A 23,111-nucleotide genomic window follows, 5' to 3' on the forward strand; every position below is an offset into this window, starting at 1 on the left:
ATCCCATATTTCAATTAATTTAACAATGTTTTATATGTCTACCTACCCTAACCCTAACCCTAACCCTAACCCTAACCCTAACCCTAACCCTAGGGTTACAATAGGACCCTTCCCATTTGTACCTCTTCCTACTTTCTAGCTCCAGGAGCACCTCCCTTCTGGGCCCCAATTTCAATCTATTTGCTCATGTAATAAATTCATAATTGAGATAGCTGGAGTAACAGAGATAAGTCTAGAAAGAACACAAGACACTTTACTCTTTAATTTTCCAAGAAAATTATCAATGTAAACGTGTTTATCTGAAATATTTTCCATGTAAATCTTTAACTTTATCATAAAGTATTTTTATTTTCCTTTACTTCCTTTTCAATAAATAAAAAAAAAAAAGAAAAAAAAAGTAACAGCTTGTTACGATTTCTAACAAGAAGCACAGAAAAAAATTAAGTAACAGTAATTAAAAGACAATATTAGTCATCAAATTTCCAGTTTCTAAAGAGGAAAAGTAACTTTTCTTTTTGTAAACACTAGGAGGGAAACAATAGGACCCTTCCCATTTGTACCTCTTCCTACTTTCTAGCTCCAGGAGCACCTCCCTTCTGGGCCCCAATTTCAATCTATTTGCTCATGTAATAAATTCATAATTGAGATAGCTGGAGTAACAGAGATAAGTCTAGAAAGAACACAAGACATCCTATTATAAAATAAAATATGCTAGAGAGATGGCTTAGCAGTCAATAGCTTTTGCTTTTTCTCTAGATGACTTTAGTTTAGTTCCCAGCACCCACATCAGGTGATTCAATCACGGTAACTACACCTCCAAGGCCTCAGATGTTTCTGGCATCTACAGGCAAGTTCCCTCATGTGCAAATACCCACATGCAAGCTCAAAAACACACCTACATATAACTAAAAGTAAAAAAATATTAAAAAATAAATAAATAAAATGCTGGGCAGTGGTGGCATAGGCCTTTAATTCCAGCTCTTGGAATGAAGAGTCAGATGGCTCTCTGAATTTGAAGCTGGCTTGGTCTACAGAACAAGTTCCATCCAGGACAGCCAGAGCTACACAGAAAAACACCTGCCCTGAACACCAAAAATAAACACATAAAATGAAATTCTAATAAAACTCTGAAAACTTCTCTATTTTGTTCAACTTTCTGTCTTGTTACAAGACAGACAAACCTAGGCAATAATTTTTTTAAAGATTTATTCATATATATGAGTACACTGTAGCTGTCTTCAGACACAACAGAAGAGGTTGTGAGCCACCATGGGTTGCTGGGAATTGAACTCAGGGCCCCTGGAAGAGCAGCCAGTGCACTTAGCTGATGAGTTATCTCTCCTGCCCTACTCAGTAATTTATTGTACTGAATTTACCACTGCTAGAACAGAAGCTCCTATATGCACACATCTTGACAAAACACAACACCTACATTACATACATCACTGCTCTACTATTACTAATAGTGCTGTAACAGGAAAAGCCTAAAACCACACGCATCATCAAGCGTTTATGCCACTACTTGTTTGCTCTTTGGTTTCTCCACTCTGTAACAAAAGGAGACCCATCTTAACTTTCATGTACAAAGGACTAGAATGGACTATTATAGCCCAGCAGTCAGAGCCTCTCTAACTAACCTATTCTCTCTTCTCTGAGATTTCTCATCTTAGTTGTCTAGAGCTGCTTTATGTATTAGTACTGTAGTCACTAGACACAAAATGCTAATGAATTTTTTAAGTATGGCTCTTTTGAGTTGGCATGTGTTATAAGAACAAAATCTGCAAGAGTTCAAAAACAGGATAATAAAAGGGATAAATATCTCAATAATAGTTTTATGCTAGGTGTTAAAATAATATTTTAGATATATTAAGAAAAATATATAACAAATATATAAATATTTAGAAACCAATGAATTCTTACCAAGTATTATGGTACATATCTTTGATCTCAGAACTCAGTTCAAAGCTAGCCTTGTCTATCTACACAGCAAGTTCTCAGGACAACAAAAGTTACATAAAGAAACACTTGCCTCAAACAAAGAAAAGGAAAAACAAAACAAAAAATGGGTTAGAGAGATGGCTCTGCTCTTCCAGAGGTCCCAGCAACCGCATGGATCCTCATAACGGCTTATCCTGGGATCTGATGCCCTCTTCTGGCAAGTGTATATACAGATAGAGCACTCGTTTACCTAAAATAAATAAATCTTAAAAACAACTAGGAAAAAATTGATGTTATACATGTGACTGACATTAAGTTGCTATTTAACAACTCTGGTCTGATGTTCTGACTTCCCAACAAAATACTATCAACAATAGGTTACATTTTATATTTTACTTTTGTAACCATAGTCTCTAAAAAAATTTTTCACACAGCTTATATGGGATGCTTTAATGATTCAGTATATGCTGTCTCAAGTTGTCTATATTTCTATAAAATTATTCTGTCTGCACTTACAAACATACAGCTAGTTAAAGAGCTAAGTGGGGAATTATATCTTCTTAGTTTAAAAAATTATTGCTGATCAGGCTTTTTAAAAATTGCTATTTATATCTAGTTACATTTTTCCTTTAAAAATAGTGTTACTTTTTCTATTTATAAAATCTGGATCAAGAGTTATGTCAGGAAGCAGTAGGAAAGCCAAGACTATCACTATGTTCTGTGACTGTGCACTTTGACTGGTAACAAGCCCTGAGTAGCTTGGCTTCAACTTTGTTTCTAGTCACCAAAACCTAAGCACTGCTTTTGTTAATATTAATATTAGTATTAATATTATGCATAGTAAACGCTGGAGTTGAAAAATGGTTCAGTAGTGAAGAGCACTTACTGGACACAGGTTTGGTTCACAGTATTCATATGGAGGTGCACACCACCAGCCTCTAAGTCCAGTTTAAGATCATATCCCCACTTCTGATATCCCAAGGCTCATGCAAGCATATGATGTGCATACAAAACACAGCAACCACACATAAAGTAATTCTTACAAAAAGGTGTAGTACTTTTTGTTCCTTTAGATTTCGTTTGCTTGTTTGAATCCTTTGGAATACTTCTCCCTATGGAATACTGACTGGCCTGGAACTATGTAAATTAAGTTGGCCTTGAATTTACAGAAATCCTCTTACCCCTACCTTCCTGAGTGCTGGGTTATATCAGGCCTGTGTCATGATACCCAGTTTTTAAGTTACTTTATAAAAGAATGACTTTATTTAAATGTGACGACAAAATATTTTCAAGTACTTTTTTTTTAGTAAATATGCTGCCGAATCAAGCACTCAAGTACTTTTTTTTAAAGAAACTTAAGCTCATAAAATAAAATCTTTTTTAAATTAAACATTCCATTCGTTTACATTTAAATGATATCCCACTTCCTGGTTACCCCTTCACAAGCTCTCCATCCCACAATCTCCCTTTCTTCCCTCCCAGTAGCCTCTATGAGGATGCTCCCCCACCTAACACTCTCCTGCCCCACCCCTCCAGCATCCCTCTACGCTGGGGCATCACCGACACCAGACAAGGCCATCCTCTGCTATCTATATATGTACCTAGGACCCCTCCCTGTACACTCCTTGGTTGGTGGTCTAGTCCCTGGGAGCACTGGGTGGTCCAGCCAGCTGATGCTATGAAACAAAATCTTATTGTAGTAGATATCTCGAATAGATCACTAATAGATCAACAGTCTATCCTGACTAATCAATTATTCTTAAAGGGTTAAAAAATTATATTTAGTCCAAAGGTTAAGAGCAAAATTTTACGCAATGTAATAGGAAATAAGCAAAATGCAAGAAAACAAAATGAGATGACAATTTTTTCTAAGCACAGTGTTGTCAGTATACAAAAGAATGGACTTAATGGAATGACACTTGTTTGAGAGATCCTGGGATATTACTGGGAATGGAGATACCAGAGTTTATAAAATCCTTTGTTCCCAGAGTCTGACTGGCATAATAACTCTACCTAATGCAACAAATCTTTGGGCTCATAAAATTTGATCTAATATTAATACTTTAAAAACTGAGTACTTTCTATATTTTAGCTTATTAGTGATTGTATTTTAGAGATCCAATCTTTAAAATAAAACAATTTAAAATTCTATATTTACTACATGGGTATAATAAAAAAAGGAGAAGTACTTATTTTGAAATAAAATCAGTTCATAAGCAGTTATTAAAGAAATGTGCAGGAAAGTAGAATCACGCACACATTTCCTTGACCTCGTTGTTTTGAGACAGTGTCTAGCTAAGTAGCCCAGGCTGGACCAGGCAATCGTCCTGAGTACCAAATAGCTGAGGGTTACGGACATGTATCCACATTACCCACCAGCATCTGGCATCTTACAAAGTAATACTTTGGTCTTTGGACAGTGAGTTGAAAATGAAAAGACAGCAACATGGTAGTTATGTTTTAAATACTAAATTAGGGAAACAATATAAAAATGTTTTTCTTTGAAACAGGAAATAAATGTTACCTGTCTTTTCAAGCTCAAGGTTTTATGTGAAAAAGGAGAGTTTAAAAGTTTGATAATTAAACTATAAAAATTCTGGTGGTTTCAAGAAAAAAAAATACCATTTTACTGTGTTTATCTTCTCAGGGAAAATTATGCCTAAGGAACATATACTTTTATGTAACACAAAAGAAAAACCATTTTCTTGAAATGGAGAAGTACTGAAGAAGTAGAAAATACAAAAAACAAATTTCCAAAAGGCAAAATTTTGGGGCAAAGATTATTTATAAAAGTAATCTTAAAGGAACATTGCCCTTTTAATTTCTGCTGTCTTAGCCAAGAATACAAAATGACATATGCACATAAACACTATTTGGATGTGACAGCTGCATGAAATACTTTGCCTTTCCCTGTCTAAAATACCTGTATTTAAATACTTACTCTGAGCCTGCAGCCATTTCCAAGCAGGATGTTTCTGTTGTATCAACCCCCAATGGGATCGCTATGCTCATGACGTTCGCCTCTGGTAAATTCGATTACTATGGAGTCCTATGCATTGGTATCCAGAATACTGGGGCATGCCAGCCACAGTGCTCATTGCAAACATCTAAGTGCATCCACAAACCCTGTTTGAAGAAATGGAAACAAAAGAGTTAAGAGCCATCTAACTAGCAAAGTACACCAGAAACCAGTTATCCTGAAGCAATGGTAAACATCGGAGAAAGCATTCTTTACTAAGGTCCTAATACAAATGTAAAATAAAAGTGTTCATAGAGTAGCTGTTTATTTTCTTCCTGGAATTATGCTGCATACTTATGATCAAAAGAAGTTTCTGGAAGCTGAGCTCAGCTGAGAATGTGTGCTTGGCATGCTTGAGGGCCTGGGTTCAATTCCAGCACATTAAGGTAAGAAAGAAAACAAAAATGTTCTGAATCTACTGTTCTCTAGAGAATGAAACTAAAATGTCACAAAGATTACTAAAACACACTAGATGGTGAATGGCTGGCAAACAATGTTTGCTTCGAAAGTCAAAATGAAATTTCTTATAGTACAAGTATCCAAAACCAAGCTTTTTTGGTAGTGATCTAACAATATATTTACAAATTGAGCACTATGCACCAAATTAAGTTTCTATATGAGTGGTTTATTTAATCTTCAAAATTCCATCGTAGGAAGCTGGGCAAGGTGACACACACTTTTAATCACAGTACTCAGGAAGCAGAGGCAGATATAGCTCTGTGAATTCAAGGCCAGTCTAGTCTATATAGCAAGTTCAAGGTCAACCAGAGTTAAATTAAAAAAAAAAAAATTCCAAGGTAGGTATCTCAATTTTACCTCTAAGGCACAAAACTAAACCTAGGAAAGATTAAGTTATTCAAATTAATATGATTAATTAGTAGAGAAAACAGTGACAAAAACCCCACAAATTTATAAGAATAAAAGATTCTGAGCTTCAACATCAAATTTTCTAATCTAAATTCACTCCATTGTACTTGTTACATGTATTATTTATGAAATATCTACTCAAAGTCTGTTCAATAATGACATGATTCAAGTTAAGAACAAAACAGACAATCCTATAAATTTTCCTGGTCCTTGTAATGTCATGGCTGGGAAACAGAGAAGGAGCTGTCCTCAAATGGCAGTTCTTACATTTCCCTCTCTTTTCCAGAAAGCTTCAGCATACCTTGCTCTAATTTTCATGTCATAAATGATGTAAATTCTGAAGGGAAAGAAAGTGATTAGTTTGAAAGTGATTTTATAGAAAAATTTGTTCACACTTTTAAATCATGTGTAACTGGAAGAAAGCTACCTGATTTCAAATTGTTGTAATATAAAAGTAACAAGATATGGCACTAGTACATGTGGTAGGACTCTCCCTCTACTTGAACCTAAGGCTGAACTGCCTATGAGTGTTGGAGACTATCCTGGAACACACTGAGTGATGCCCAGCTTAAAACAAAACAACATCAATAACAGATCCGATAGAGGCAACCAGCTAAAATTAAAAACACTGGGGCCCGCCTCTACCAGTTACTTGATGTGTGAGACTAAACAGGTCATTTAGCCTCTCTAGTATCAGTTTCCTTTTTTACAAAATAGGAATTTAAAATCAGAGTTCTGGGAAGAATATGACCTAATGAATATAGTGTAGTACAGGCTATACATTCCTAACTTTAAAAATCTCAAATGCTATAACATATACTCAAATTTTCAAATTTTCTTGATTAGGGATGCTCAATTTGTAAATACTGCAAATCTGAAAGTATTCAAAATGTGTAAGATCTCTGGTCACAAGCATTTCATACATAAGAGAAAACTGATAACCACAAACAAGAACTGTTCTTATTCCATCAGAAAACACTGTATGGATACACAAATATTCATTCTTGTTTAAAGAGACACCTCTAAAAGACTGAAAATAAGGTCACCCTGTGTTTTCTCATTTGCTTTACAGTTGAAGACTCTCCTCACAATAAAAGCCAACTGAATAGAGGAAAGTATTGTCCTACCTTCTTTTCTATACCTAAGACCTTATTAAAGTTACTTCATAATGCTATAGTTAACTAGCACAATAAATTATAACATTTTATGAGCAAAAAAAAAGCACGTAATATACAACCGTTTACTAGAGTCAAGAAGTAGAAAGCAGAAATCAAGTTATTATGCATAATTTTAATTTAGTTGAGTAATATTTCTCATCTAGAATGATGTATTTGATTTATAATTAATAGTATGTTATTTTAAATATCAATATATAATCTTCGCTAAATACACATGATCATTCTAAATAATAGTGAAAATAAACAAACAGTAATACCAAGCTTGTAATTAGCCTCTTTCAAGCAATGGTTCCCATCTGTGTTGCTCTTGCTGTGTCTGGAACACAGTGGTATGTTCTACGGTGGTGAATGAATTAGAGAAGGTGGGATGGAACTGCAACTCTGCCCTTATGAACCAAATGAACTATCAGCCTACACAGAAGAACTGCAAAAACTACACGACATACCTAGAACTGCATCTCTCTAAAAACACTCATGTTCAGGAGAAAAACATGTGATCACACATGAAACAGAACTATAGACCTAGCCTCATTCTAAAGAGAAGATCTCAGCAATCCAGTCATGAGACTATAAAATGCAACTATTTCACTATCTCTATCAGTTTAAGCCAGAAAATTCATACTGCTGAAAAATCAGTTGATAATAAAAAATGTAACTTCATTAGGGTCAAATCATTATCTCTAAAATGGTCTTTTCAGGATGAAAATTTGGTATGATGTCTTACATGGGTAATCCTGGCATGCAGGAAGCTGAGGCAGGACTATTCCAAGTTTCAGGCCAAAATAAACAAAGATTGTGCGCGCGTACACGCACGCATGTGCGCGCACACACAGACACACAGACACGCACGCACGCACGCAAGCACGCACCAGAGTGTAATGGTAATCTCACTAGAGGGGAAGCCAAGGCATGAGGACCATGAATGTGAGGTCAGTTTGGACTACATAGGGAATTCAAAACCTGCTTGAATTACATTGTAAGGAGATTTTGTCTTGAAATATAAAAAGCCAGAAGTGAGAGACCACTTGCCTAACCTGCGCAAGGCTTTGTAATCAATCAAAAGTGTCAGAGAAAAGAGACAGACAAGAGTGGGGAAGAGGAGAGGGAGATAAATGTAGTAAGAAATCATCTTCTTGTCACAGGAATAAAAGAGAATAGAGAATTTCAACATAATCCAAACACTCCAAACTTTCAGACAGGAGTTAAAAAAACCCAGTATTACCAACTGGCCAGTCAGATATGTACAAAATACATGGAGAATAAATAGCAGCCAATAAATAATAATATAAAAGGAAATACCATGAGATGTCTGGGAAATCTGAGGTCCAAGAAAGAATAAATGTCTTCACAAAACCTGCTATCCAGAATAGACCTAGAAACCAAGTGAACATAGGAGTGTTGAGCTAATGTTAAATGGTATATGTTCGAGGTACTTCTGACTGAAATGGTACCCTCAAAGAAAGCAGCAAAACTTACAAAAACCAATTCATTCTTATTTTTAAATACAAATGAATATAAGCACAGCAAAGGTAATAATTAAATGCCAAATAAAACTGAAAAAAAATCACCTGGGAAATCACTTATAAACAAAAACAAAATAAAAGTAAGAACAAAACACACACACACACACACACACACACACACACACACTCACACACACTAGTCTACTGGAAAACCTAGCAAGACCAAGGAGCCTACTTTTAAGGTCATGCCCAGAGACAATGGCTGAGACTCTAGCCCAGCGGAGTGCTTGCCTGGCAGAAAGGTAGTCCAGGCTTGACCTCCTCAGCACTTAAACCAGGTCTGGTGGTACAGTCCTGTACTGTAATCAAAAGGGTCAAAAAGGTCGTCCTTGACTACATAGTGAGTTCAAGGCTGGCCTGCTATACATAAGATCCTGTCTTGGGGGCTGGGGAAAGACAAGGAAAAAAATCTGAAATTGCATAGTCTATGACATAGCTTCCAAATGTAAAGAAAACATTATGCTAGACATTTTCAACAATACAAAGCAATTATCTATTGAAATACACATGCATCAAGCTGGAAGAATCTGAAGGGGATCGTGCTAAGTTTTCAGAGTCAGTCTTATTCCTAGACACGGTAACTCAGCACTCAGGAGGCTGAGACAGAAGGATTTTCCTGAATTCAAAGTTAGCATAAAGTACAGAGTAGGACCCTCCCTAACAAAGTAAAGAACTGCATTGGTCAGCAGTTAAAAGCACATATTTATAAAGACCCAAGTTTAATCTTCACCATCTATGTCACAACTATCTATAACGAGAGCTCCCAGTGGGATCTGACATCTCTGGTCTCTTTGGTCACCCACACACACATATGCAAAACTGAGGCCCCACCCTTAACACATAATTAAGTCTAAAAATAATATTTAAAATTCAGTTCCAAAAGATTACATACTGTGAAATTTCATTTATATAACATTCTTAAAATAATAGATTATAGAAATGGAGAACAGATACGTAGGGGGAGGAGAGAAGTGGGCACAGTTACATAAGAGGGAAATACCAAGCATCCTTGTGATAGGATTTTTCTGTAACTGCTATGGTGGAAAAAGGTAGTAAGAACTGCAGACAACAAAGGAGTACAAGTAAAACGGGGACTCTGAATCAAACGGGAGCCAGATCAACGTCAGTGCTCTGGCTGTATTATTCAAGCTCAGGATTCTGGTTCTCACACTATATCACAATTTTGTAAGATGTTACCACTGATGTTAAGATGTTAGCAATGTCAATAAAGGAGAAAGGAAAACTCCCTGTATCCTTTTTTACAACTACTTATAGAATCTATAATTATCTTGAAATTAAAATTTTGGTTAAAAAAAAAAAATGAAGGGCTGGGGAGAGGAGTCGGTGGCTAAGAGGCCTCTCAGCTCTTTCTGCGCTCCTAACTCAGATCCCAGCATCCACAGCAGGCATCTCACACCACCTGTTAACACTAGTACCAGGGATCCAACACCTTCTCTGGGCTCTACCAGGCACCCACACGAGAGAAAAACAACAGAGAAAAACAGAGACAGAAATAGAAATAAAAGTTTAAATTCTAAAATGAATAAGTTTTAATCTTCTATACTTTTTCTAATGTTTTCCAGTATCGACCTGAACAGTTCTGTTAATGTGAATATTTTCTTAATTAAAAACAAAACAAAACGAAACAACTGGAAGACTGAGGCTGCTTTCAAGATCTGTTAAGGGCAAAGTGAAGTTAAAACTTCTGGTTTTAGCAAAGGGCTGGGACTGGGGCTGCATGTAGCTCAACAGAGTACTCCCCTTGCACAAAGGTCATTTAATCCCCAGCACCCATAAAACAGGGGTAGTGAATGCCTATAATCTTAGTACCCAAGACTGGGCTACAAAAAAACTGCTGTTAGTGCAGATTGTAACCATCCATGCCTTGTTTTTTTATCTCTGTGGCTAAAAAAGGATGGTGGGAGAATGTCCAGATATCTGTACATCCTCCTAATTCAGTTAAAATACAACAAGAGGTTAAACAGGTAATTTGGAGTAGCACTTGCTCATCTTGCAGAGAACCCAAGTTCAGTTCCTAGAGTTCACTCAAGTAACTCACAACTCCCTGTAAATCCAGCCAATTGGACACAACAGTCTCTTCTGATCTCCACAGACAACCTGGACACACACACACACACACACACACACACACACACGGCTTAGTCAAGTTACTTGATAATCTTGATAATCTATCAGGTTACCCTGGCACTATACTATTAATATTACTAATAATAGTCTAATATATAAATCCTTTGGGAATACCAGGGTTTTGGGTTTTGGGTTTTTTTTGGGGGGGGGGCAGTCATTCTGCTAATTTTCTAAAGTTCTCCTTTATAGTTGCTTTTCTCTCCCATCCCCAATAAAGACAAATACTAAACTTGCAGATACACATGAGCCTTCTCCACTTTCAAACATAAAAATGTTTAACACCCTAACAATATTATTCCATAAGACTATTCCAGTTATGAAACCTGTTTCACACAATCTTCTCAACATTCTTAGCTTCTCAATGAATATATCACTTATATATCTGAAAGACCTGTTCATATTTTGTCACATTATTTTGAGACACTTATGAGATATCATTAACTTCACCTCACTGTTAAAAAACAAACAAAAAAACCTGAGAGATATATGCATTTGCCCTCACAGCCTTGAGTTTGGTGGCTAAAATATCCAGTTAACTAAACCACAACTTCCTTCTCTCATCCTTGTAAACATTAGACAAATATGAACTCAGTGCTGCTAAAACATAAAATAGCTGCCACAAAGAAGTGCTACGATGGAGCTGGGCACTCAGTGAAGGCTCACTTCACTCCAATGTTAATCTCATCCTTGAAGTCAACAACCATTTCTTCTAACTGGTTTTCTATCCTCAATCTTCTACTCCACTGAAATAATTGCCATTATTTTACAAACGAAACCTTCAAAGTGCAACTTCCTTTTACACACACTTCCTTCCATTCTTTGAGTAATTTATTAATTTACTTATTTTTGAGGCATGGTCTTTCTTTGTAGTTCTCCCTGTCTTGGAACTCTATGTAGACCAGGCTGGCCTCAAACTCACAGACATCTGCCTGCCCCTAGCTCCCCAGTGCTGGGATTAAGGTGTACTACCACATCTGCTTTGTTTTTTAAATTTGGTTTTTCTTTCTTTCATTCCATTTTTTAAAAACAGAATTCCATGCTCTCAATAATCCTCCTTTCTTCAGTCCTCTATTAATGTCAGTCACTTAGCTTTTTGTGTGCCTACAATGTGTGAACCACTTGGGCTTCAATCCACATCATAAATAATAAATAGATTAATCAATAAATAAACAAACAAATAAATAAATTTCTTCCTTAGTCTTCATAGTTATCCATCATCATCACCTGAGTAATTTCCAACAATCAACAAGCCTTGTTCTAAATCATGGAAGAAATCTTTAGTGTTAAGCATGTCCTTCCCCAGATTATGACTACTATTATTTCAAGATGCAATAAAATTAGAGCTGAGGATGTATGTACCGCAGTTGTTAGTGCCCAACATGCAAAAAGCCCTGGATTTTGATCTCCAATACCATATACTAATAGTCCCAGCACCTGGAAGGTATAGGCAGGAAGATCAGAAGTTCAAGATCACATCACTCATCACACAGCAAGTTCAAAGTCAACCCAGGCTACATAAAACCACTTCAAATAAAGAAGGAAGGAAGGAAGGAAGGAAGGAAGGAAGGAAGGAAGGAAGGAAGGAAGGAAGGAAGGAAGGAAGGAAGGAAGGAGGAAGGAAAACAGAATTGCTATCAGCTATGCGTAGTAACATACCCCTATTATCCAAGCAGAAACAAGTTGAAGGCCAGCCTGGTCTTTATAGCAGTGCAGTGTGTAATAATAAACAACAACAAAAGTTTATTTTTTTTAAACCACAGCCAGTTTAGGTAATGCTGGAATTGAATCCAGAGCCCTGAACATACTAATACTCCACATTTTTGGAATAATAGACAAAAAAATCTACAAAGGCAAGATTTTTTTTCTGAAGATGTAGATTATTTGCATATTTCTTTATTTAGTTTGTATGTGCTTGTACTCGAGTGCACTAACACGTGTGTATCAGGGCAATTTGCAATTTCTAAATAAAAAGTGGAACCATCAGTTTGAAATATCAATTATTTAGTTCTGGAGGCACTGCCAAGTACCTTTGAACTTTGCCCCCATCCCCCACCAAAAGAAAAAAAAGCACCTTTGAGATGGGGGACAGAGAGCAGCAAGTGACCCAAGAACAATGACAAACATGTATGAACAACCATTATTTTATTATTTTATCTTCTAACTAAAAAATATTGTAAGAAAAGCAAGTTACATCACAGGGTTACCTTCCTGTTGTTCTCCATACAACAAACCTCCTCCCACCACATTATAAATACCTTCCCTGCCACCACCCCCTTAACCAAGCACAGCTTAACAAGAAGAAAGATGAAAACTGGAGACTCCATGACACTTTGCTACTCTGTGAGACCAACTAGATTTCAAATAAATAAATCCTAAGAGTTCCCTATATAACAAGTCCTTTACTTAAGTTAGCTTCAGCTTGTATCTGTTCCTTACAATAAAGTGAAACCTTTGTTTCTTAAAATAATCTTAATGAGAAGCAGAAATAAACTGTAGGCTTGCTCAGGGTAGAGACAGGCTGACTGATCTCTGTATACTTAGTGCGAGAGAAGAGGAGCTATTCGAATTCATCTGTTGTCTAGCCTTCAACAATGTTAGGTGGAGGCTTAACAACACAGGCTGTGTCACTTCAACCAATCAAGCATCTTGGTTCTAAAAGAAGCAGCAGAGAATACTTCCAAATAAAATAATCTTATTTTCTGGATGAGTATTATCTATGTATTCGACCATCCTCAAACACTTATCAATTCATGGCTACTAAAGCATAGCTCTACTCATTGAAGTTAGTCACAGTAAGACCCTTCAAATCTTGTACCACCTATGAGAACTCACAAGCAAGTTGCATTTATTATTAGTGTATAAAAAAAAGAAAATACAACTACTAGAAGAGGATATTTTCCTTATATCTTATAGAATATATCCTAGATATATCCTAGATATATCCTAGATATATTCTATAAGGAATATCCTATATTCCTTATAGAAAAAGGATATTCTCCTTTTTCTATGAATCTGTAGGGGGAGGGGAGAATAAAGCTGTATCAGAATTCATTACATAACAAAAACTACTTTCAATAAAAAAAGATAGAAAAAAAGCTATGTTTTGATTTCATGATATTATCCCAAATAGTGGTAGTTATTACCACAGAACAGAAATATCATTTGTTTATTTCATTTTTACACCAGTGAGAAAAAGTCAGAAAACATATTTAACCCTTGGACCTAAATCAAGTAAGCTTGAAATAACTTTATAAGCATAATTTTAAGTTTTAAATAGCATTTACATTGTAAAAGGGCATGGTGGCATATGCCAATCATCTCAGCACTCAGGAACAGAGGCAGACATGGGATGGGAAGATGAACTAACAAGTTCCAAGGCACACAAGGGCTACATAACAAGACCCTATACAAAAATAAACAAATAATTAGCTGGATATGATGGTGGCATCTAACCCTGGCATTCAGGAGGCAGAAACAAATAGATCTCTGTGAGTCTACAGCTAGCCTAGGGTACACAGTAAGTTCCAGAACAGCTAGGGCTATGTAGAGAGATCCTATCTTAAAATAACAATTTAATTTTTTAAAAATACAATAAAATAGTCAAAAGCATAAAATTTTTAAAATGTTTGCAGAAAAATGTTTAGCAACATAATTATATGAGCTTAAAAATTATCTCTCAGGTTCAGAAGGCAGAGTTAGGGGCCAACCTGATCTACACAGCAAGTTTCATGACAGCCAGGGCTAATAGAACCATGCTATATCACAGAGAGAGAGAGAGAGAGAGAGAGAGAGAGAGAGAGAGAGAGAGAGAGAGAGACAGAGAGAGAGAGAGAGAGAGAGAGAGAGAGAGAGAGAGAGAGAGAAAGAAAGTGTACAGGGCCATCAACCATCATTACAGATGGCTCTGCAGGTAAATACCGCACAAGCTAGAATCCTGACAGAACCACCTCCTGAAAGTTGTCCTTTGACCTCCACACACATGCTTTCAATCATATACAACACATACACACACAAACACATACCAAAATATAAACTTTACAAAATCACCTTAAAATTTTTAAAAATTATTTTATGAGTGCCAAAAATCAAAACAAACCATATCCCACTGCCGTATTTTAGCCTTCTGTCCTTAAGGTTCAGACCTTAAGTACCACAACCATGCTGGCATTGATACAGGTTGATTACTCAATAGTCTCAATTATTTCTCAATAATAAACTCCAGGACTGAAAGTGCCCCTTCTTTTGGATTAGTTCTATGTTAAGCAATCTCGGAGTTACTAGGATATGAGTAAGATCGTTGGGGGGCAGGGGGCAGGGGGCAGGACCCGGGGATTGAACTGGGGACTGAGCTCACAGGTAGGTGACGATGAGCTGCAGCCCCAGCCCCCCTTTATTAGTTTTTTTAATTAGCTCTTCAGATGTAAATCCAGAAGTGTGCTTCATTCCATGTTCATACATGTGCCATGTTCATACATGTGCCATGTTCATACATGTGCTCATTACCCTTTGTGTGGCCCCTCACACTCTCCCCCAGCCTTCTGCCCGCCCTTCCCTGGCTCCTTCTTTCCCCCACAGTCCCTGGTCTGTTTTATGGGCTCAGTTACCCTTCCCCACCCCTTGGTTCTCATTTTCTTACACTTCACTTTTAAGAACTAAAACAAACAAACAAACAAAAAACCAAAAAAACACAGTATTTTAAAATGTTAGCTAAGTAGCTGATTATTTACTAATTAAATCAGTGTATTACAATGTCTACAAACGTATTGTATCATCTACAAAGTCGAAGCACTTGGGTCTGAGCATAGAGCCTAGTGAGCAGAGGACTTGTTTGTCAAGCCCTGGAATCAACCCAGTCCTCTAGGGCTGGTAGTGCACAGCTGTAATCCTGCCATTGTAATAGTGGAGGAACAATCCAAAAATAATCACAATGTTCAGGCCAGTCTGAGATACATGGGACCCTGCCTCAAAAATTAAGACTTTAAACACTTGGATAAATAACAAAATGAAATTTCCAATAAAGCTGTAAAATTCATCCAAGAACAGGAAAATAGCTTTCTTAAACTATTCACAATGAATTAACCAAGTGGGAAAAACAACTGATTTTACATCAAGTGAATATTAACAACGATTTTCTGATTCTTATTTATAAGCATCACAGGCACTAAACATTAATAAAAACTTTTCATGTGCTTAATGATACAAATAAGATCTTCTTAATCTGGATCCCCACTATTTGATTTTTAATTTAGCAATTAGCTGTAAGTTCACAAGAAGAACAATTTCTTTGCCTCATAATATGTTCTCTATAACATACTTATAGCTTAATAGCACTATGTTAGTCTTTAGTCAATACTATATACTTCTAACAGTGGAAAACAAATTCAGCCACAGATACTGTTCTTTCATATTAAATATTTAATTAATACAAAAACAATCAGTTTGGCATTAAGTAAATAAGGCTCTTTCCGATATTTCTTCCTAACAAGAGTCACTCAGATTCTTGAACTCTGCCCAAAACTAATAATATCCACACAGCAATGTTTGAAGTAGATAGAACCTTCCTTTTATTGAGGCAGTAACTAAAAATGTATTTTACCATAAAGTAAAATTAATTCTCAAAAAACACATGTATTTAACATTTGTTCTGAGACATAACCAGAAACAGTCCCTCCTGATTAACCCATTTTGAAGTTCCTGTTCCCCTTTTTTTTTTTTTTTCTTTTTTTTTGGTTTTTTTTTCAAGATAGGGTTTCTCTGTATAGCCCTGGCTGGCCTAGAACTCACTCTATAGACCAGGCTGGCCTCGAACTCAGAAACCGGTACATGTTCACTTTTTTAAAAAGCTTTAAATTCAACATATAAATGAGCATCTATCATCTGCTAAGTATAAACCTTTTAGAAATAAAAACTATTATAATTTAAAATTTCTAATAATATACCATCCTTTCAGACAACTTCATACTAATGCTCATATTCCCTAATTAGTTCTGATAATCCTTCAAATACCACTGCTATTTAAAGAATATATAAAAATTTGAAAAGATAAAATTTAACATAGAAAATGTAAATTTGAGCAGGGCGGTGGTAGTGCACGCCTTTAATCCCAGCACTTGGGAAGCAGAGGCAGGTGGATTTCTGAGTTCGAGGCTAGCCTGGTCTACAGAGTGAGTTCCAGGACAGCCAGGGCTACACAGAGAAACCCTGTCTCAAAAAAAACAGGAAAAAAAAAAAGAAAGAAAAGAAAATGTAAATTTGCATAAATATTTCATAACTAAGCAAAAATAAACATTTTTTACATTTAAATATCACCATAGTAGTACACATCTGTTTCAGTAGCAGTTTCCAGTACAGCAGCACAGCCATTAGATTTTTCTCACCTATCTTTGAAAACTCTTATAAATTAAGATACTAATTTAAGAAGTAACAGTTGCCTTCATCAATAAGGTATGTAAGTGAAGCTTCTCTAGCTGGAAGAAGTGAGGACATGTTAGAATCATAAGAGCATTACTGCTGCTCATAACCACTACTAACAGACAGCCATTACTGTCCCTATGAGTACAGAACTGACGGAAAGGGAAATGGGCAAAAGTTCTCAGTTCAAACAGGGATCAAAAAGATACTTTGTAATGACAACAAAAATCAAGTATCTTCAAATTGTAGTCTCTAAACAAATTTTTAGAAAGAAATTTTACTCTCCAATCACAGGTTTTCTATAAATCCACATAAACAGATAAGCATGTAATTGCTCAAACTTAGCTATCTATCCCTAGGAACAAAGACTATTTGTTAGTTTCCTCCCAAGAGTCCAAATGCTTCAAAATTCTCTGGGAACAGAAATTACATATAACCTGTCAATAAATTTGCCTCCTCCATCCTAACTTGGACAATGGAGCTGTGTTGTTTATAAAGTATATATTTAAAATTACTCCTTATTTTACAGGATTCAAAACAAAAGAGAAACAAAACCCAAAAGAAGGCTCTTTTTTTTTTTTATTTCTAACTTGGTGTTTTTTCTGTGAAATAAGTTAGCCAATTATTTTGTGCCTAAATCTGACCAATATCTAAAGACAACCATAGTATATATAGGCAATGTTCCCTCTTCTTGCTACATAAATTTATAAAACCCTTATTTCATGCAGTAGATAGGAAGTTCAAATACCAATCAAGTCAAAAGTAGCGATCTTGTTCTAAATCACAAATCTTAACCTAACCATGAAGCCCATCTACTGTATCTAGTGCTTAGACTCACAGACTCCATCAAGAGTCTTACGTAAACAAATGACTCCAAATTCCTACACAAACTCTCCCACTACCAACCAACGTTTCATTATATAATATTTCAAAGATTCTAACTAAGGTTGTATACCTGATTACTCTTCAAAGATGAAACTCACAGGTACGTAAAATTACCTAATCCCATTATTTCCACAATTATTTTGTAGAATGTACCTAAACATCAGCTAGTTCATATAAGCACAATATGAAGTACTACCTGCTCTAAGGTTTAGACAGTGGAGAAAGACTTGTGAAAGAATGTGTGCTCTCCAACCTTTTTAAGTACTTCTGGATTGAAAAGCACTCATCTTTCAGTTGCTACACAATCAAAACGGTCATTAAACCCCATTAATGGCCCACTCATACCTTGCTATATTCACTTCAACCCTGAAAAAAGGTACCCCTCCCAGTATGCAAATAAACTATAACCAATCGCACTTTTAAAAGTACAGCTGAAAGACACCTGACATTTAATTTTCTATCTCAGATTTTTAAGATTTTAATGATGGTATAAAATGGATTCAAGACCCTATTATGATAATGCTTTTATTTAAGGACTATTACAACAAATCCCCCAATCCAGTAGGCAAATGGGCATGGGGGAAGGAATGAAGACCAAAGCCTTAGTTTTTAACTTACATAATGATGATAGTATGCAATGAGACAAATTTAAGAGGCAGCAAAGCACGGAGTGTCATTGGACCACATATACAACCAAATGGAAATTATTAAAGCTTTAAATACAGGAGAAAACAGAGGCAAACACAAAAATGGGAAGAAAAGAATCCTTATACCAGTGAGTAACAGGTTTAGGTCTGTTTGTACAGCTCCCTAAATTTTACTCCGAAACAGAATACAGGAACCAAAATATACAAGATTAATTAAGAGTTGTGTGAGAAATGTGAAGATAAAAATTCCTATTCATACAACATGGGCTACCACACAAAACATTTTACTTTGACATATTAGTTAAAAATGGGTGATTTAAGGCCAAAACAAACTATTATCTGTATCTAACACATTTTTAATGTTTAAAAGCCCCCTGACCATGAAATTTCCAAGGCCAAATGTCTTATTTTTTTCAAAAGTGGTGTTGTTTTATTTGCCTCTTAAGAAAAACCAATAAAATTAATCAACTATAACACAGCACTGTAATTTGCAATAAAATTGACGAATTTTTGTAAAAGGCTTGGAGAAGGGGGGGGCAAGCCCAATCTTTTTCATGTAAACATAATAAGCTTGTAATACACTGCAGACAAACGCACTGCATGGGGTGTGGAGGACCCGAGCTGATTAGATTACCACAACATCAGCCTGGGGCCGCCATTTTTAGAATCTGTAAAGGACAAAAGAGGGAAATTACAGTTTTTACTCTGCATCTCAGAAATTAAAGGGAAAGGGAGACTGTTTCCCAATTAGGTATTGCTATCTTCAACCTAGAGGTGAATGCACCTTACTTCATTCTTCTACAAGGTCTCCAGAACTCCAAACACATATATATTATCCACATCTCTAAAGGATGAATATAATAAGCAACCCAGAAATTTACTCTAGGACTAAGTCCAGGGATTTCTCTTTGACTTTAAATTTGATCATTCTTGAGAGACAGTCTAGATAGGGCGGATCTAGGCGGAACTAAAGCCAGTGAGGCAAGCACCCGGGGTTGTTTTCTCTCCCTCCTCCCCCGTTTAGCACAGGGAACCGTTTGTTTCTCATCTCTGTCTGCTGCCACCGCGTCGGTGCCAATCCTTCGGTCAAAATAAGCTTTCCTGAAATGAGCCATATTGTGGATTCTAAAGCTCTGGCCCAGTAAAGGACGGCAGTAATGCAAGAAGAGCGGGGGAGGAGACTGGGAAGGCTGGGGACTGACTGGGGTGACCACCTTAGGGGCGGGTTTACCCTCTCCGGAGAGGATGAGGAGCGGTCTCTCTCCTACAAAGAGAGATGCCCAAGGCGTTCTTTTAACCCCTTTCACATTTAAGAGAACATTATGCCAGCGAGTGGCAGGGAACAAGGGCAGGAAGAAGAAAATGGGGCCTAAACGTCTCTCTGCACCCGAACAAGATGCAGCTAGAGCAGGGGAGGACTGGCAGCTCGCGGGACCTGTCCGGCACAAGCCCTACCAGTCACAGCCTCCTTCCTCACCCCGGAGGCCTGAATCCGCTACCAGGGAGGAGGGCGCCCCCTCCCTAACTCCCACTCTCAAGGGGGTTTAACTGCCAGTTTCCCCTTCCACAACCCCAAAACCCGCCATAATGCCCCAGTGCCAGGGACAGGCAGGAGAAAGGACAAATTCGATTTCCACAAGCGACGTCTGGCCCCAGCACAGGCGCCTGGGGTTCAGTGTGGACGCCCGGCTCCCGAAGGACAGCGACCCTCTCCCGGGAGCCCCACGTCCCCCCACCGCTGACCCCACGACTCCCAGAGACACGACAGGCACTGACCTGTGATGGTCACACACCAGACACCCGAACCCTCTTATCGGCTGGACCCCGGGCGAGGTTCTCCACACCTCGGCGCTCGGTCGACCCCCGACGACAGCCACTGCGGTCGCAGAACCGGCTCCACACCCCCTCCCCAAGCAGCAGCGCGCAGCGTCTTCAGTGCGAACCCAGGAGTCGGGCACTGCGGGCCACGGCAGGAACGATGAGGAGACGCTGAGGCTGCTCCGAGTGTCTATGCCCCCTCTGCTGCCGCTCCCGAACGCAGACTCGATCTCCGACTCGGCCCCCTGCGCCCGCTCAGTGTCACTGCTTCTCGCTCTGGGAAAATGGCGGCGACGGCGGCGGCGGCGGCGGCGGCAGCGGCGGCGGCGGCGGCGGCAAGCGCACGGGGCCCGCCCGCCCCGCTCCGCAGGGGCAGGGGGGAGGGGACGAAGCTACTCGCCGCCATCTTGGTTATGGGCTGCGGCCCGACGCGGCCTCTCCGCCGAGGCGTGGAGACGTCACGCCAGAGGCCGCGAGCTGGCCAGACGCTCCGTCTTTTTCACAACAGGTGCATTCATCCATTCGCCGACGGTTGGGGAGGTCTCGCTAGCCGGTGGGCTTGGCTCTTTACCCGTTGTCCCCGAGTAGCCCTCAAGCCTGGATGTAGGTGAGCATGAGGATGCTACTAGTGGGTAGAAGGATGACAGCAGGGACGGGGACGACCCCCCTCCCATCACTTCCTAAGATGGTGCACTGGCTCCTACCCCCAAGCACCCTCAGTCCCGGCAGCCCCCTCCCCCCGGCCTGGCCTGCCAGCGCAGGGTGAACCCGATCGGATTGTCACTCGACGCCCACTAGTGGCTGAGCAGGCTCCAGTGCGCAGGCTCCGGGCACCGGATAAAAGCGGAGCTGGCGAGTCCGGCGCCGTCTCGATGGAGGAGCAAGAAACGGAAGAGGTCGGGGGGAGAAGCCGCAGAAAAAATTGCAGCCATCGTCAGCGCCGCCTCCCTGCCACCGTGTATGGGGTAAAAGCTGCCGTTGCCGCTGCCGGTGCAGTTGCTGCCGCCGCCGCCTCCTATACTTCTTAGCACCGGGGAAGGATTCCCCGCCGCGGGACAGTGTGCTGGGAGGGGAGCGGGAGTTCGTTTGTGTGGCGGTGATTAAACGAGAGAGGGGCAGAGCTGGTTTCTCGAACCGAAAAGGGGAGGCCAAGGAATAAAACAGGGTTCCCCACTAAGATCACACAGCGATTACGGATCTGGCTTTTGGGGCCTTTCCCCGAAATGGCGGTTTCCGTCTTCTTGGCCCGCAGCACGACCTTGGGTGCTCCGTAAGAGGAGTGGGGAGAGGCAGAGGCGGTGTCGGCAGCCAATCGGCGTCCGGTGATTTCTGTCGGGCGCGTAGGGATTGGCTGGCGATGACCTCATGCTGCAGCAGCGGGTGGGGCCAGAGTCGTCGGGGGAGGCTGTTGCAAAGGCAGAGAGGGAGAAGTGATGACGGTGATCGTTGTCGCCGCGTCTTCTGAGGAACCCAAGCAGTGCCGAAGGAAGTCGCAAGGCTCTTCCCCGACCTTTTGCTCCTCTCCCTGCGCGAGGTGAGGGCCCTGGCTCGGCCTCTGCGAGACTCTGGGGCGCTGGCGCGGCCGTGGAGGCGCAATTTCTCCTGTGACTTTTGTAACTGCGTCAGGGCAAGATGGCGCTGGGTCTCCTTGGGGCGCGGGGGGAGAGGCACGTCCACCGCCGCCGCAGCGCATGTGACCGGCTGCATTCCTGTGGGGTTTGGCCGGGACCCAGGCTGGGCGGGGGAGGGGACCGGGTTTGGGCGGAGGAGATGGTGGTGCGGTCGGCTTTGGCTGCCCGAAGAGGAAGAGATGACTGTTTGAAAGCGCTTCCCCTCCCCCCATCCCCCCGCAGCAGAACAGCTGCGCCGGGGGAGGGGGAGCCCCCGAAAGGACACTCCTTTCGGGGTGTGCCAGCCGCTGGTGGAGGAGAAGGTTTGACGCCCTATTTTCTTATCTGCCTTTCTCCTTGCAAAGTGTGCTTACGTAAGGTGGCAGTTCCCTCCTGTAAGCCAAGTAGGAGGCCCTGAGTGTCACTGGTGTGGGTAGCAAGGACAGGCTAGGCTCTGAAGGTACCACGGCTAGGAGTGTTGATTATTTCAGACAAAACACAAAGTTTTTCGGGTCTGAATAGAAGAATACAGCATATTCAGAGTTCGAAAGCAAATGAATAACACCCAAGAACACTTGAGTTTCCTAGAACAGACAGCGATTAAGGACTGTATCAGTCTGATCGTAAGGGCCCTGTCTTCTCCTTAGAGTCTTTGTGTTCATTACCCTCCCTGTTTGTACATCCTGTGAGAGACTTTAATCTTATTGCTGAGGTTTGCCTTTTCACATATAAGTATTCTTAGTAATAGACAATACCAGCTACTGGTATTTTGTTCTGTATGAAACTGAAAGGTGATTTTCAATACTTCACGTTGAATTTTGTTGTACTTTTAAAAAATAAAAGATGGAATTACAAATGCTTCTGGTAAATATTCGTTAAAGCTCTCGAGCCAGCGTCTTTAAAACACATTTGTAATAGCATAAAATGCATTTTTAGTGCGACTTAGAGATGGGAATGAGGGTTCGAATGGGGTTTGCTATTTAATAGCCTAGGCTAGCTTGGAACTCATACTCCTGCCCAGCCCCTATTGCTAGGATTACAGGCCCTGCCTGGGTACTATTTTTGAC

General features: G+C 39.5%; 1 protein-coding gene across 5 annotated transcripts in view; it reads right to left on the reverse strand.

Annotated features, from left to right (window-relative positions):
• The window catches only part of Kmt2e (lysine methyltransferase 2E (inactive)), a 70,683-nt gene extending 49,938 nt beyond the window's left edge, over positions 1-20,745 (reverse strand). For 3 of the 5 annotated variants that reach the window (XM_052173060.1, XM_052173062.1, XM_052173058.1), the window contains exons 1-2: positions 20,393-20,744; positions 4,880-5,064 (exon numbers count right to left, since the gene is read on the reverse strand). In XM_052173060.1, coding sequence (XP_052029020.1) covers positions 4,880-4,950 — 71 coding nt within the window. In that variant the 5' untranslated portion in view covers positions 4,951-5,064; positions 20,393-20,744. Of the gene's footprint in view, positions 1-4,879; positions 5,065-8,301; positions 8,375-20,392 lie in introns of all 5 variants that reach the window. The other 2 variants (XM_052173059.1, XM_052173061.1) reach the window with 2 other exon arrangements.
• Between the last annotated feature and the right edge of the window lie 2,366 nt (positions 20,746-23,111).

Source organism: Apodemus sylvaticus, chromosome 2, assembly GCF_947179515.1.
Source record: "Apodemus sylvaticus chromosome 2, mApoSyl1.1, whole genome shotgun sequence".
NCBI classification, from domain to species: Eukaryota; Metazoa; Chordata; class Mammalia; order Rodentia; family Muridae; genus Apodemus; species Apodemus sylvaticus.